This window comes from Struthio camelus, chromosome 1 (assembly GCF_040807025.1).
Source record: "Struthio camelus isolate bStrCam1 chromosome 1, bStrCam1.hap1, whole genome shotgun sequence".
NCBI classification, from domain to species: domain Eukaryota; kingdom Metazoa; phylum Chordata; class Aves; order Struthioniformes; family Struthionidae; genus Struthio; species Struthio camelus.
In genome coordinates this window covers 122,657,667-122,674,924 of record NC_090942.1, presented here as the reverse complement: position 1 = coordinate 122,674,924, position 17,258 = coordinate 122,657,667, and the positions used below count along the sequence as shown (strand labels likewise).

Genomic DNA, 17,258 nt, shown 5'->3' with positions numbered 1-17,258 from the left:
TCTACTACTGAATGACTTCAGCTGGATATGGATAAAATGATAAATCAGACGCAATTTTTCATGAATGATACATTGATGAAAATCCAGAAGAGATCCATTTTTAGGGAAGTGTAAACAGTCCACCGTAATCAAGAGAGTTACATAGTGAGTTATTCTCCAAACCTTATCACATCCAGAGTAAGGAAGACATAGCTTTCTACTCTTCTCAGAACACAGTGCAGACAAAGGGTGTCGTAAAATTATAAACACAAAAAGAGCTGCACAGCAACAGAAAGTCGTACTAGCAAGGATCTACACAATGCATTTAAATATACAAGAAAAAAGTAAGAGAAGTAGTTACCTGATTAATTTTTTTATCCCACACCTAGAAACTTATCACTTGGCCAAATTCAAAGACACCTATTACTCTAGAGCTGAAATTGTGCCTCTGGGGGTAAAAATATTGCCTGTGACAGCTTACTAAGGCTTTCAGGAAAGCTACATAAATTCGATGGCTCACTGAAATGTCACTACAAATAAATTTGAGCCCTTGGTGGTGCATATTCTGCACCATCTGTGGGTAATTCTTTGAGCAGTAAATGGCACGAAGCCGTATATCCTATGCAATTCTCCCATGTGAATTTTCCACAGTCTAGCAGTAAGTGCAGTCCAAGCAATAGCTCAGGGAAGACCGTAATTTGGTCTCTGTCTCCTGCTCAGCCGCCAATTTTCAAAGAATTTCCAATAACTTAATGCGATTGAGACCTCTAACACCTCTAACAAATGTCATCGAAACTGATCTTGAAGCTGTTGAAATGTTACCAGAAAAGAAAAAAAAAGATAGATAGACCCTGGAGTCAGAGTAGCCTTGTTTCAGTAGGAAAGCAGAGTAAAAAAGAATGATAGCCCTGGGGTGATTTATAAATATATTATATTTTTAAATGACTGAATGAAAAAACACACACACACACACAAATGCTGGCACAGGAAAAGACATTAGCATCAACATCTCTAAAGAGAAGAAATTAGGCATCTTTTACAGTCTAATCAAATACCAATCTTTATTCTAACACCTCCATTAAAGTGCAAAGAAGTCACCAGTTTAAATTCTCCTTGAGTACTGCCAGAAAAGACCAACGATTCATCATCTAACTGCCATTGTTTTGGCTGGAAGGGGAAGAAAAAAAATGACTTGGACTCATAGAGCCACATAATCTATTTTAACCTGATCATTATCTCATTTGCAGAGTGGTTTTATTTGGCTCTCCTCCTTATTTAGTTGTTTTCTTACTCTTGTCAAAGAAGTAGAAGTGTCTTGGACCGCAACAGTCCGAATCTAAACTCAGAAAGTTCAGTTCTCTCACCTTTTCCTCAAACATCCTACACTACTGCGTTAAACACAGTGTCCAATCCCCCGAACTGTCTCTGAGTCAGCTGGTACCTCTCTCACACAGTGCATCTTAAAAATAGGTATTCAAGCCCTGAATGTAGTACAACCACGTTGGCACCACACTATGTCTAAGCTCATAAATGAACTCCTCCAGGAGACCCTGCCGTACTGACCAGCTCTCCTGCCTCCAGTCTCCAAAGTGGGGCTGTGCTCTGCTGCGCAACCACCTCTTCAGCTAACTAGACCTTCACATTCCCCTCGCCCCCAGCCCCAAGCAAGCCTCTCTGCATAATTCACATGGATTTCACTTGCCTTTCTGGGCCCTTGAGCTCCCTTAGACTTTTCTATCCTTCTCCCTCATCTGATGCTACCCACAGTCACACTCATTTATCTCCCTTTTCCCCACTCATGCAGCCTGAGCTGCATGAGTTCTGCTGAAAGCATGCGATTTCAACAGGACTAGCTACAGAAGGCCAAGTTCTGAGGTTTCTTCCCACAGAAAGCAGCCCTGTTAACCTCTTGAGGAGTAACATACCACTCAGTGTGGCTATGATTGGTAAAATGGGCCCCAAAGAAAGACTTCAAGAGGGATCCCAGGTAGCTAAAATGACTGACAACAAGAATGAAAAGAGTAGCAAGTGAAAAGCTCTATCAGATAAAATGTAGATTCAGAGAACACCAAGAAATTCAGGTTTAAAGTCAAGGTGCATTTCAACAAAATATACAAACAAAACATGCACAGTGGCATATCTGGCTATGCATCTACTAAGAAATAGTCCCTACGTTTGTGAGGAGAAAATGGACATAGATTGTTCTTGGTCCTTTCCAATTTATCTAATCTGGCTTAAACCACTATCATGACCTTGGCTGACAGAGATAATTTATTCTGAAAAGTATATGCAGTATGTATTGTACTGTGCTAGACAGAGTGAAAAAAGGATTTAAAATAATAATAAAATTGTGCTGAAGAACACAGCCCGAGGGTCACACAGCAGTGAGATAATTTTTATTCACTAAAGAATTGTAGTGGGGTTCCTTTTATCAAATAAGGAAATATAGTAAAGTGCCTGTGTTGAATATTCTGCACATTCTACAGAAGTAGAGCTGTGATGTGATAAATCCATTAGTTTGTGACTGCTGTTAATCAGGTATTTTGGTATGCCAAAAGTAACTTTCAGGACCAATTTAATAATATTGTAACAATTCCTTTCTCCTTGAATCTAAAATCCACCTAAAATCACAAAGTCAGTGATCTGGGAAGTCATTGGGGGATAAGGTCAAATAAAGCCCATAAACAAAACAACAAAAACAAGAGTAACCCCCTCTTAAGCAGAAAATTAAAAATAGTCCAAAAGCTAGAGGTCTCATGCCTGTCTGGTAATGTGAGAAAGACTTCTCCTTTGGAAACCAAGTAACAGAAAACAAGAGATAATTAACATCTCACAGCTTCCTATATATACAAAGACTTGGTAGCACCTAATGGGCAGGTGTCCACATGAGAAGAAACATTAATTAGTACCCCTGCTGGCAGTTCCAGCAGAGAAAAACATGAGTAAATGAGCAAAGAAACTGCAGTGCCTTCTGTGATGATAATTAGATGTACCCACATTTATTGTAATTTTGGGATGTGATTTTCCATTTAGATCTCAATCATTGAAAGGGTCTAGCTGTTGTGTCAATATACAGGGATAATGACTCTATTAAGGCACTCAGGGCCTAATTTCCAGATGACTTTCCCTCACCTACACCTTTAATGGCAGCAGAAAACTTTTGGTAGCTCAGAAAATTTGGATAATCATAATTTCAGTGTAAAAATTAACAAGTGAGAATTATGGAAGAGCCACAAAACAGGAGTGACTATGGACACAGTTAAACAGCAGCAAACTTTTAAGAGAACAGATTTTATAAAAATGAGAAAGACAGAACTGCGAGAGGAAAAGTGTTTTGGTTTCTTTCATTTTACATGAAGAAAAACAGTAATAAATGTTTGTCCTGAGAATTACATACAACGGCAACTTCCCTCAGTGGCAGAAAAGCAGGTAGTAATAGTATATTAAAAATAAATTAAAGAGTTTATAGCAAACTTGAAGGAAAATTGTATTTTTCACCCGAACAGATTGTAAGCAAGTAATGAATGATAATGAAAAGGCTGGTGTAATTTAAATAGATCTTCAGAAGTACTTGATGAAACCTTTCACAAGAGGTTAACTAGTCTTACAGTGAAGACACCCCAAGAACAAAGAACATTATATTAAATTGGGACAAAACAAAAAGTTGAAATAAATTGCATTTTTGGCCCTATTTGTTCAGGGCATATTTACTCAAATGTACTCATTTAGGCCAGGAGAGGGAAGGCTCCACGTCCCACAGTTACCGATATGCTTGCTACACGTTCTTCTGATTTAGAAAAGGCACAAACAACGAGGAAGTATACTGTGTGATGGCAAGAAATATTGCCTTCAGTCAAAACTCAAAGGAATCTAAGGATATTCAAAGCATCTAGCAAAGCTGAGCGAGGAGGCACGATGACAGTAAATGAAGTTACTTACGGCATGCCTAAGGCTAATATCATTGGAATGCCTTTCTGGACTCCAATGTACTGTGAACCAATCTGCAAAAAAGACCGACAGCTGCACTCTCTGGGAAGCTCTGTGCCATCCTGGTGATGTTCCATGAACTCGACTTATTTGACCAGTTGTAGAAACAATTAACAACGTCTTGGAAAGCCTAAACAAGTCATGTTTTCCTTGTGTAACCATTTGAGTGCACACTTTAAATTTTCCAGTTATTATAATCACTATTGTAAACATCATGTTCTTTTAAAATGCTTACGATGAAACCCTTTGTGGCCATGATTCATACCAACTTGCATTGAGTTAGTGATTATAAAGCAATCAATATATTAAAATGAAAATCATTCTGATCTCAAGAGATGCATTAGCAGGCTTGATTTCAGAGGATGAGCAGAAAAATGAAGATATCTAATTGCTACTGTACACTCAAAGAAAGAAACTTTGATTTCAGCCCAGTAGAGTGCAAACTGATGTAGTCATTTTAATCTTCGGCTTTTCAAATACTACAGAGGACTCTTAAGAAGTCAGAGCCTTAAGCCCTGGCCCTGCACTGAGAAGTCTGTCTAGACAGAGCAGACCTGCAGTCTGACTGCATTCAGCAGATCTTCCTGAAGGCATAGCAGGTCTGCCTGCACCGAATTTCACAGTCAGGCCATATGAGCCTATGCTGGACAGCATTTTCCAGGCTTCTATGGCTGAAACTGCTCTTGAGATAGACAAAAAAAAAAAACAGAAAAAAAGGGAAATAATCCATGAAGTCACATATGAAGGCTTTGCCAGGCAGAACCGGCTGTTCTGTTTTATAGCTAGGAAAGCCTGGGACTGCTGGGTTCTACCTTTCCCCACGTTACTATTGTAGAAGGAAAAACTAAAATTAGAGTTTTTTTATTGATTTTTATTTGTTTTAAATCAAGGAAAGACAAAACACATTCCCTAAATCTTTTTCCCCTCTTTCAGTGAGCAAAGATTAGTTTAGCCCTAAATTACCTGGACTTGTCTAAAGTGTTAAACGTTTAAGTATTATACAGCAAACATCAAAAAAAAAGCTTAGAACATTTCTGTGCATCTCATCTATTTAGCACAGTACTAGAATGCTTATTTTCATAGGACAGTACCGAAGTTCTCATTTGCTTATCCCTTTATTAGCTAGGTTTATATGTAAATGAATGAATCTTAGGCATAATATAGAATTTTGTAGGGAGAAAAGACATTATCAGAATAGGAAATAAGAACATCTTTGAAAACAATTTTTAAAAAATAGAGAAAAAAAACAATACTTTTTCTCACTGCAGTTATTCTTGATTAACATTTCAAAGACCAATTCTAAAAAAAATGCATGTGGAACTATTGGTAATAATGAACTTCCTGATAATTTGAAATGGAAGAGACTAATAGATTTAAAAAATTGCAATATTTTGTTTCAAAAAGCTAACTATTGTTCACCATAAATACATAATGGATAAGACCAAGCACACCGAAAGCAGGAATAATGTAGCCAGACAAGTTGTGAAACAACCTTAGCGACTTCTGTACCATTCGGTGCAGCATGGTGCAGCTATATCCAGCTTAGCAGCACTTGTTCTATCTCTAGAAAGGGAGACACCACAGTTGTGTTGGTGCGTCACAGTGCCAAGCTCAGGAGCTACCTATGGCCTTAAGGCGATGTAGCATCCCAGCCCAGTCCCTCTACAAGGCACGTGACAGTATGAGCTGAAGTCCATGGTAGCCAGGAGGCCTCTGTGCTGTGGAGACCTGTCCTAAGCGAATAATCTCCAGAGTTAGTTTTCTACCACTCTGCTGCTTACACCTAATGTACGGAAGCACCTCAGACAAGAAAGAAGAAAGGTTAAAAATAAAAATAAATAAAAAATGGAGGAAAAGACAGAGCCTTATGATGTGAAAGGGGTAGGAATGCCTCCAAACTGTAATTGAGGGAAGAATGTGTAATACAGCAGGCCAGAGGGCTCAGGAAAGAACAATAATGTGTAGGGAGGTTATGGGCAGCCTTCTTAGAGACGTCAGCATACAGCAGAGGAGCCTAAAAGACATCTGCAAGTGGTAATGTCATTAGTTTGATATCTTTGTAATGGAATAAAATGCTTTATCCCATTTATCCCTATTAGGGCATATTTTTTCCCTTTATGAGCTGATAGCTATTAATATTTTATTACCATTAACACCTAGTTAGATTAAAAGCAACAGAAAGGGCTAGCTTCATGAGCTGACCTTTTATCACCAGCACTATAATATATTTATTTCAGGGAGGCTAAACTTAGAGAACTCAAGCTAATAAATTTTGAAGCTTCCCCATTATATGGCACTATATGAAAGCACACCGTATGTAGTCAGGTATACTGTTTAATGAATACCCAGATGTGCTGTGTCTGGCTTGCAGATCTTTTGTCTGATTCATATACAGTTTGTTTGGATATTGCAATAAAAATATATTTAAACCCGCAAGGAAGAATACAGGGGACACTTACATGGCACAATGTGAAATACATCTAGTTAAAGAACTAACTCAAGTATTACAGCGTAGTTATATTGGCACAAGGCTCTTGCAAACTAATTTACCTGCTGACAGAGACTGTTCTTTCAGAGGCTGCTTGGGGATCTCTAGGCAGCATTGCACTATGCCGAGCAGGCATTCCCTTACAGAAAACAGCCTTTTGTCTTAGTTTGAAACAATAAACATGAACACTACCTCTGGCTTCAGCTGACAGTAAACACAAGGCTCTTCAATCAACCGGACCCTTCCTTAGCTTGGTCTAAGATAGCAGCAAGAGTAATACTATGATGATTTTCACCTTGCTTTGCATTTTTATTAGTGAACATTTTGCACTTGTTATTTATGATCACATGCAATGTATCATACACGTTATTAAAACAGGAATATCATCATAGTGTCTAAAGACCTGGCAGGAATGGGGTGATGCTGTGCTTGAGCCTGTGCAGTTCAAACAGTAGACAGTCCTTGCTTCAAAGATATACAGACTATTTAGATAAGGCAGATAGTATGTGTGGGCTTAAGGGGTAGCAAGGAGGGAGGGGGACACACACAGCGCGAACAGCAGTGGAAAGCGTGCAAGTTTCACAGCTGCTCTTTAGGGGAGTGTGGGAGAGCGTGAAGAGAAGGAGAAGGCGCGTTAGTGATAAAGGAACAGCTTAAATGGAGAAAACAGGGAAGGGAGAGGGCATTTTAGGAAAGGCGAGGTGCTGGATAAGATAAGCAAGAACACAGACAAGAAGCATGTGGGGGTGAGGAGAACAGGAGCTGAAGGGTAGGAGCGAAACAGCACAGCAGAAAAAAGGCAGCCAGTCCTACAGCAGTTTCAGACTGAGGGGGCTCGTGACCCCCATCTTTAGCCTTTCGACAGGTATTTAAGTTAGATTTAGTCACATAGGCTGTATTTCTAATGAGTTGAGCCCTTCCAGCAGTAATTCATCTCCCAGAGACACTCTTATTAGGATAGGCTTGCTTATCTTTGGAGGTGCCTGTTTCCTTCTGTTGATGCTATAGGGAGTCTAAGTAACTTGCCTAGATAGCATACCTAAATTCCTAGAGAGGTAAGCTTAGCTGAAGTGAAACCCAAGCCATGCATCTGAAGGTTCCCCTCTTGACCTTTTCTGCTGCAGCTCCTATTATAATCTGCATTAGCTCTGAAAAGCTGGTAAACTGAAAGTCAGGGTTGTGACTTCATGCATTTGGGGGAAGAAAAGCGTTTCACCTTAAAGAGAGAAGGTCACCAATGACAAAGCAATCATACAGAGAGTGGTACACTCATTTTCTGATTTTTCTGTATTGAAGACGCCAACTTGAACAAAGCCACAGTTCTCAAGTTAAGTCTGACTTAGATCAGCATCTCTGTTTCAATGCTGATGCAGTTCCACTAAGATCAATGGAAAGCACAGTAGACCAGCCTATATATCAGCATAAGCAAGTAGAAGTTCAGTTTTCTGTCAAACAGTAGTAAGTGATATGGACAGGGAGGTATTTTCATTATTAGTGTTTTTTGCATCATTTGACACCTTATCTTATTCATTCTCCATGCATGGCTTTTGAAGATTTTAATAGATCTAACAAAAAAGGCTGCTAAAATTGGAAGTTGTGTGAGATACTTTGGTATTATTCAGTCTGAAGCCAAAACTGACACTGGAGACAGTTCTTGTTTAAGAACTTTCATTGAATGAGCGTGATCATAGGACAAAACAAAGTAAAACGTCAGTTCCCCAGTTGCATGTTCATCATTTAAGACTCACAAGGTACCTGAAGAAATAGGTTTCATTTTGAAATGTTTGATCTATTCTATTCAGCTATAAGTTATTTTTATAATGCATCAAGGCAAGTAATAAACAAAGCATACTTTATTAGACCATTATTCTCTTCAATAGTTTAAATGATGGTTTCTAGATTAGTTCAGGCACGCTTCTCCTTATACTTTTTTATGTGAAATCTCCAGTCTATGAAAATTCTTTAAGTATTTCTTACTAAAATATGGAATTTAATGTCATGGCAATGCAATCAAACAACTGGGATTTTCTTGGAGATGGCAAGGAGTCAATGAGTTCCTGGGGGAAAAAAAAATATGTGCAGTATTAAGAGGCGAAAAAATTGGATATGCATTTTTAAACCCATTTTACTAGAGTGCATCTCCTCTTTTATGCTTCCACCATATTTTTTAATAAGGTAACATACATTTCTTTTAGATGCAGAATATATTCAGGGTCTATGCCCTGAAGAGGAAAATACCAGTTTGATCCAAGGGTCTTTGAGCTGGTGAGAACATTTCCACTGACTATAGGGCTTCTCACTAAGCATTGATAGGACACAGCCACCCTACCTGCAGCCAGGAGATTTAGATGAAGAAACGTATGTAAGATTATCCAGTCTGTCCTTGAAGATTGCTTGCTGATATGTAATTTATATGGCTTTGTCTAATGTAGTTTTAAAAGTCTAAAGTAAAAAGCTTTGCAGCCTTTTTAGTATATCATCACTACATAATTTTGTTGCCATCATTTTGTTCCTTGCCAGTTTGCAGCTTAGAATTACTCTTAGTTTCACTATGTAGGTTAGTAATGTTACAGATAAACCTTGAATACACTATTGCAACTACCATCATCAGTAACTTTTTATAACACTCAAAGCCTAGCTTTTCAAAAGCAAACAGTGCAGATACATCTTTGACTGTCAACATACAGAAGCAGAGGTTCTCCTAGTTTTTAGCCAGCCCATCTCATTGTCTGATAAGAGATGTATTTTTACTGGTATCTGAGAGAATTTACATTTGTAATGGCAGATGAAAGTTAAATGAATATACTTCATCCTCTGGAGCAAAGAGCTAAGAAAATAAACCCATCTTTAATCATGTGATGATAGCATCACATTGCTTAAATCCTGCCTTTGGTCTTTTTTCTTACACAAAATATTTCTTTATTAACCTATCACTGGGTAACATTCCCTTTATTTCCTTAATGGCCATTTCATATTACTACTTAAATGCTCTTCTGCAGTTGACAGAAGGAGCAGCAAGGATTTAATAGCATAAAAATGTAAAACAAATGTTCATAAAGTAATCCACATTTTCTGGCACTGTTACCACAGTAAATTAAACATGCTTTGAAGTCATCAGTTCTGAAATTTGCTGCCAAAGGTAGTTTTTTGGGGTTTTTTTAAATATATTTAGATTCATGTTCTCTGCAATCAATTTTTTATTAAATTAAAGATATGAGTAGTTCTTTAGGTTATTTAAGAAAAAACTGAAAACTTAGGACTTTCTGCAGCTTATATCTTATTTAAAAAGTCAAAAACAAAGTCAGTCTTTTTTTGTTGTATAAATGTGAGTATTCTCTTATGCACAGATAAAAAAACATACCTTGGATTGTTTTATCCCTTTACCTTGTTTAAAAAAAATTATGCTCCAGTAGATGCAGGTACACTAAGAAACATTCTTATATGCTGAAGAGCAGTCAACAACCTATACTTATGTTGTGCTTGTTCCTAGAAAGATTTCCCACCCTCACAACAACTACACACCATTCTCACTGTTTAATATGTGAGTAGTTGTACTTTGCAGTTAGAAAATGATAATATTTTTGTAGTGAATTTAAGACGTGACTCTGAGCTTTGTACCTTGAGCCCGAAGAGAGTTGATAAGCTTGTCTAGAATGGCTGCTTGATTTTTTTTATCTAGAAAGAACAGAGATTTTTCCCGTGCATATTTTACAGGCTAAGTGTGAATGATGAATAAGTTATCTAGAAAACTATGAAAAATGTATAAAATATAATCTAGAATTCAGAAAAATAAATTCAGAGCTTCCTGCTGTTCATGCAAATTTCCTGCATATAAGGCTTCTTAGAGCAGTGCTGCTGAGAGAGCTTTATGATATGTAAACACATCAATGAGCCATACTCACCCCTACTGCTCAGTAACTCTAGTGAATCTAGTGAAGGTACACCCTCAATGAATGCTATTCACTTCATCTATTCAAATACTATATGTTAAGCTCATTCTAACTGATGCAAATTGAAATCACTTCTTGCACCAAGGACAGGATATTCCTCTAAAATGTAGTCGTAGCTATTCAAATGCTGGGATCACTGCAAGGCAGTATGGATTACTTGCTAGTACTCTCACCTTTAAAGCTGAGGCCAAGCTGCTTGCGATCCTGCTGTGCTGGGTCCTGTGCAAATCACAATCCCTCACCCAAGAGTTAATTCCTGAGGACAATACAAAACATGCAGATGTGACCAACCTTCTTACTTGGGATCAGCAAGGACTAACAAACAATATCCACTTAAAAAAAAGAAAGCAAGCTTCAGGCCAGGGCAGCATGAAAAGGAACTCCTATAAATTTAGGCAGGGGTAAATCTCTTTGTATACATCTTGGATTTTAGCGGTAGTAAAGTAGTGCAGTAACCCACTGCATCTCATTGTTAGAGGCCCTAAAGAAGAGATATTAAACTAATTTTTTCCTTTTTTGATACGTGGCCAGATAGAAGTCAAAGTTCCTATGGCATTTTTCAAAAAGGGCTCCTACTTCTTCCAGCGGTCCCTCTCCCCCTAAAACAGGCTATGCTTTCAAGAGCTGAGTGTAGGCTACTGCTAAAAAGAATAACACATGATGAGTGCTGCATTTGCCTACACACCATTGCCTAACAACCAGTATCTAATTCGTTACTGTAAAGCATTTTAGCCATGTCACAAGTATGAAAGACACTATAAAATGAAATTCTATTATTCTCATTTAATAGTATTTCAAACATAACACCATTTCCATGCAGTTTGAAAAGTAATTTAAGATATCCCAAGACAGATCTCTCTAAGCTAAAATTTCAGAGGAGTTTCCTCTTTGCTTCCTGCTCATTGAATTTGCATTTAGTGATTGAATAGCTATTGCCTTAAAGGATATATCAATGAAATTACTAGGGATTTGCCACGAAATTACTTTTGAAAGTTACAAAGCTGCACAAAAAGCACATGTAATGGAAATAATTTGAGTTCTGATCTGGTAGTGGCTGAGCTAAGGAATGAAGAAGTGTTAACTAGTACTTTTAACTAAAGTTCTACATTACGTAAATAGATTCCTAGTAAGTTGGTGCAGCTCTGGATTTGTGAACTGCCAACAGTACAGGAGTAGTTTCAGCCATGCAGTAATCAAACAAAACAAGTGTGGTGATCTCCTCAGTTCATCCCAGCTGATATAAACAGTCATTGAGCAGAAAGCTGCAGGATGTGCCCATGTCTTTCTGTTAGGTAAATACAAAAACTACAGGAAGCTCATACATCATCTCTTGTCCAAAAATTCTTCCATACAACTCAAGCAGCCCAGGTACTCCACATCTTGGTTCCCATCTGGAATCTGATCCTCACTCTCCAGTCATGCAGGACACTGAAAATGTTAGTCCTCGCCACCTTACTGGCATGTCCTCCTGTGCGTGCTCTGACAATGTGTATGACAATACTCAGGATGCAGAGTCAGGCGATCAGAGCTTTATACAAGGGTGCTGATTTCCTTTGAGTGGGAAAAGTGATGTGAAGTCCACACTCCACGTGAGCACTTACTACGTCATGTTAAGCCTATGAATGTTGCAATGACATGATAATAATTTAAGTTCAGGGCAAGATTTGGGATACCACAGTCTCAAGATGTTGTAGCACTGGGCCATTTTTCATTTGCCTTAAGAAAGCTTATAGTAATCTTTCTGACTGCATAGTGAAAAGATTTACGCTAAGGAACAATAATTAATTTCACTGCAGTCTCAAACCCATCAAAATAAACCAAGGCCAGGCACACAGCTAAAAAGAGGAAAGCAGCTCCCATAGAGAAAAAGTATTCATAGCTTTTTCCTACTCCCTCAGCTGAATGAAAGACCTCACCAACAGTACAGAAAGTGTAAATAAGTTTTTTTAAACAACCATTTCTACTAGGTGAAGTGTTTCACATAGCAATCTGCAATTCACATATCTCTTCTTATATCACATCAGTATCATCTATCAACTGCACTTTGCATTGATATTATTTATAATACGAAGATCAGGACTTCTTGCTTATTTTTTTTGCAGCCAGGATACTAGCCACCTGTCATAGGTGTGCAAGGGTAGCACATAGCTACAGAAAAATATGAGCCTCACTATGTTATCAGAGAATAAAAATAAGGCTTGATTTGCCTGATATACTTCCTGAGGTAGTAATTCTTGTTTCCCCAATAATCTGAAGAAGGAATGCTACCAAAACCACAATCTGCCCTTAAAGAGCAGTTCTGATGCAAAACAAAACACTGGTGAGAGAGGGGGTGGGGGGACACGACACGACATTCTGCTCTCAGGACTCATTCCTCTGGAAAGAACTGAATTCCTTCTTTATCTGCCATCAGAATAAGTATTTCTTAGAGATGTTCAAATATTCTTAAAATTTGCCATTTTGACACCATCTTGTCAGAATTTTGGTAAAACAGACAAGTGGAAAAATTTGCCTAGAGTTTTCAGAAAAACTTAATTGTATGTATGTATTAGTGTTCATGAGAGCAAGCTTGAATGAAAATTTTCATAGAAATTTTAAATTCCAGTGCTAACAAAAGGATGAATTTCTCAAGACAATACCTGGAAAATGAAATGTTATTTTTAACTGTCCTGCTGGAACCACGTTCCTACAAAAGTACCTCTTGCCTTTGAAAGGACGAATATCAGAACTTAAGTAGTCTTTACCATTTCTTGCAGGAAAAAAACATCATATCTTTCAATGTTCTCAAATGCAGCAATTAGCTGGTTGTCAGCTGCCATTTCATATTCTCTTTAAATGGGATATTCACACTGGTCACACTGGTGAGAGTTTCAGAAGCCTGCAAACCTTAACTTTCTTCTTAAAGATGGCATAACCTTAAAGATGGCAAGAGGGCTTATTGAAATGCAAGTTATTGCTGCAGTGAAAGTCTGCAGTTTCTTTACAAATAAATGTCCCTGCTTCATGCGTTTACCTGTCAGTGGTCTCAGACTGTTACTGAAAGAAAATATATATTCTGTTAGTGCTTGTGCGTACCAGCTTCATCTAAACAATTATCTGACCATTAGCAAAGCTCAAAGACCCAAGAACATCTCATATCTTTATTTAATACTTCAATTTAAAAAGAGAATGACATTCTAATCTCCTGTGTCCTTAGAATAGACCTCATCATTTGTAAAAGTATTTAAAAATATGCAAGTGCAAAGCTTTAATCCTTGAAATCACAGGTTTCTATTAGTCTAATAAACTCAGCCTTTCATCTTCAGGACTCAGCATCAATCTTCAAATTGTTTGTTCCTGATAAACTACAAGTTTGCTAGTAGATGGAGGTGTTTTAAGGTCACATTATAACGTTATAAAGCAACACGGACACAAATTAGTGATGCTTTTCACAGTGCTATACTTTAATGATTAATACCGTGCAAGAGATTCTTTCACTGTAATGCATGAATCTGCTACTGAATACTGCATTATCAGCATGACTTAGAGCATTAACCCCATCACTGATTCAGGATGTCACCTTAAACTTTTAATAGGAAATGCACTAAGGGGTACACACACTGTTGTGAAACATTATCTGGTAGCGTCATGAGTTTCAATGTTTTATTGTTAGGAAATGCAAACTTTGTTAGTAAAACTCTTGCTCTCTGAAATAAGAGTAGTAGAGCATGTTTGATGCAAAAATTTATTTTGAATTTTTGCATCAAATGGAAGCCAGCACTGAGATAAAACAGAGGTGGAGTGATGCATAGATCCAAACTATGAGATGATCCTGGCCTTAAAAGACTGAAACTGCTGAAGTGGGTCTATTCGTGTCACAGTGAGTTAGCACTGAAAGACTACATCTCTTTTGGGGGTCTAATCAGGGTTAGTGCCCATTAAAGTCTTACTTGGCGGGCAATTCACTCTTCTGCCAAGATGGTTAGGAGGAAAACCTGCTTGGACCAGAGCTGACCCCACCACCCAGACAGAGAGGGAGGCCCAGGTCTCACATCCTTTTTTAATGAAAGTTGACACTCAACAGTTTTCCCTTTGCCTTTTCCAACTGAACTTGTCAGCCGTGGTTAAGATTAGTGAACATCTGGGCTGTTTGCATTTCAAAGGCAGCAGTGGGGCAACAGGCAGGAAACCACTAGCTCTTCTCACCTGCAGGGCTGGGACTCAATCACTGAGGACACTTGTATAGCCTGTGGGATGGTAAGGGTGAGAGCAACCACCCCATCTTCTAAAAAGCAGCCATTTAGGATTTAAAGGGATGCAAAGGGCAAAGCTCATGACAAGGCTGAGTGTTTTAATTCAGCCCATATTTTAGGTCTAAAATCAGGCGAACACACCAGGCCTGCACTGCTCTGGCTGAGGCACGGTTTAGTGTGTCGGTCCCTGTTGTCAGGGGAATTCCACTGAATTCGAGGACTCTTCACCAAGCCATCTGCCAAAACAGGCTTAGTTACAGCAGCTACAACAAGTAACTGGAACAGAAAAATAAAAATAGATTTCAAAAAATTGATGCCACAAACAAGTGATAGAGACAAGCAGTTTTGAGGGGGTGTCCGTCACATACCAAAGGAATACATGAAGCAGTACTTCTTTTAGTTCATTTCAGTGTCAGAGCCAATACCATGCCATTCACTCCAGCTTCCATCTGTTTTTTTTTTTTTAATCTATACATACATGGGTATTTTACTTCAGTATATCTGTTTTGTGGGCTGGCCATTTTCAAATCTTTTGTCAAAAGTCTTAACCAACTTGCAAATTATACTGTAGGGCATAAAACGGAAGGATTTCCTCCATTGTCACATTTTCAGTTATCATAGTTCGATATCAATTGAACAAGTTCAATTAGTCCAACTAAATACACACACACACACACACACACAAATGCAAGCTTCATGCTTCAAAGTTGACACAATCCACAGACTACAAGACAGCCCCCAGAGGTGCAGGCCATTTAGGGGCAAAGTTAAATCCTTAAATACAATAGAAATATATAAAGGATTAATGTCCTTCCCTCACGTTGCCACTTGCATTCAGGTGTATTTTTATATATGTTTGTTTGTTTGTTTTATTTTGTCTGTTCCCCCAGGAGATGCCCCAAAGAGAAAGAGATGGCCAAATTGACAGAGTCAATGAGTGAGTACAAATAGGAAGTTCAACCACTTTTTTCCATCTGTTCTACTCCCTTACATAATGCCACAAAACCAGAAAATAGTGCTTGCCTTCAAAGACCTCATCCCAGCCCTGTCTTTCACTCCTAACTTCATCATAAATCATTCCATCCCTCCAAAAACGAAAAGAACCCCCAAAACAAAAACTTCCATTTTCCCCATGGACTGTTTGAATCACATATATTTGGATCATAAGCCAGCAAAGAAGCTACTACTTGTTTAACTTAAGCCTGAATTATACTTAAAGAGAACAGAACTACTCATGGATTTAATGAGTGCCTAATTTGCTTGATTTATGTTAGAGTGTAAATTTCTTCACAAATTTACAAAAGGTCCCACTAAATCCAGTGCAATTATTCAGGACTGATGTCTGTGCCATTCTACAGGAATTATGCCCAGATACATGTAGAAAGCTTCCCATTGATTTCACTGTTTTCTGAAATATGTGCATTGTCTTGAATATGTAACCAAGAAGAGTCAATTTGTACTTCCTCCATAATATATGAGATCCATCTAGTGGATTAGTGCCTATAAATGCTTGTCGCTGAGAGACTTGGACAAGATAATCTATTTCTGAATAAAATTGAGAGATATTAGGAAGAAATCCTGGCAATCCACCATCTCTTTCCCCAAACTTATCTAGCTCCACAGCCTGTGGAAGCTTAAATAATTTGACTTTAAAAAGGAGGAATCTTCTTCTCTTTTCCTGTGTGACTCTAGAGATAAACATACACAAAGGCATGCATTAGACTCATTTACAACAGAAAGTTGCTTCCAGTCCATTTTCTGTTTGTGTGATGAGGAGGGATGGTTCCTAGGGCAGCACTTTCTTCTCTTTGCTGTCTCAGTTCAAGGTACTTCCTTTTGAAATCCTTGAGCGTATCCCCTTACATATGCTATTACAGGGTAGAGTCACCACTGCTAGCAACAAAGTATGAATTCCAATAGGAGAAACAATCTAGCTGTTAAGTTAACTTACCTAATGCTTTCCATTTTACCCCATAATCCATTGCAGACTTGGGAGGAGCAATAGACGTAGTCGAACATCCATGCTGCAGAGGCTCTATTCCTAAAGCTTGATGCACAGCTACAGGATTCAAAAGTTAACCTAAGAGCTCCTCTCCCTGTGCGGAGGGCATGTAGTCATTGCTAACCAATAGCAGACAAAAATATATGGCAATTTACACTAAAGAGTAGTTAAACACTTGTTCAAGCATGTGGTGGCGTTCTTGCCATGGAGGTATGTGTTGCTGTCTGCTCCTTCTCACCCATTCTCTGCATCTCATAAGACCTGGCAAAATTCAGGCTTCTAAGGGAGATTCATAGATGAGATCTTTCAATACTTTGAGCCAGCAACAGGATCTGCATTCCTTTACTTCATCCAAAATTCATTGGTAGAAATGAATATTTCTCCAAGGTGCAGCAAAACCTATGTGGTAACAGTGGAAAAGTCACTCTGATTTAGTAAGGTCCAAAAGCACTACAATACCTGAACTTCCAGAAACTGTCCTCTTTTCTGCCATAAGAAATGGTACTTTTGCTCCAGTAATTTCTGCAGCTGCACACTGTCATTCTTAAAATCACTCTGGGAAAGCCATCACTTCATTGGCTTTAGTGGATAAGGGATAGATGTTTAATTAAGTCCAGATA

The 17,258-nt window shown here is 38.3% G+C and overlaps 1 protein-coding gene across 10 annotated transcripts in view; it reads left to right on the top strand.

Annotated features, from left to right (window-relative positions):
- The window catches only part of KCNJ6 (potassium inwardly rectifying channel subfamily J member 6), a 177,251-nt gene that overhangs the window by 41,515 nt on the left and 118,478 nt on the right, over positions 1-17,258 (top strand). For 5 of the 10 annotated variants that reach the window (XM_068913935.1, XM_068913913.1, XM_068913956.1 and 2 more), the window contains one exon: positions 15,527-15,573. The exons of 4 other annotated variants lie outside the window; for them this stretch is intronic. In XM_068913935.1, the coding sequence (XP_068770036.1) occupies positions 15,549-15,573 (25 nt within the window). In that variant the 5' untranslated portion in view covers positions 15,527-15,548. Of the gene's footprint in view, positions 1-8,703; positions 8,720-15,526; positions 15,574-17,258 lie in introns of those variants that run through there. One more of the 10 variants, XM_068913927.1, reaches the window with a different exon arrangement.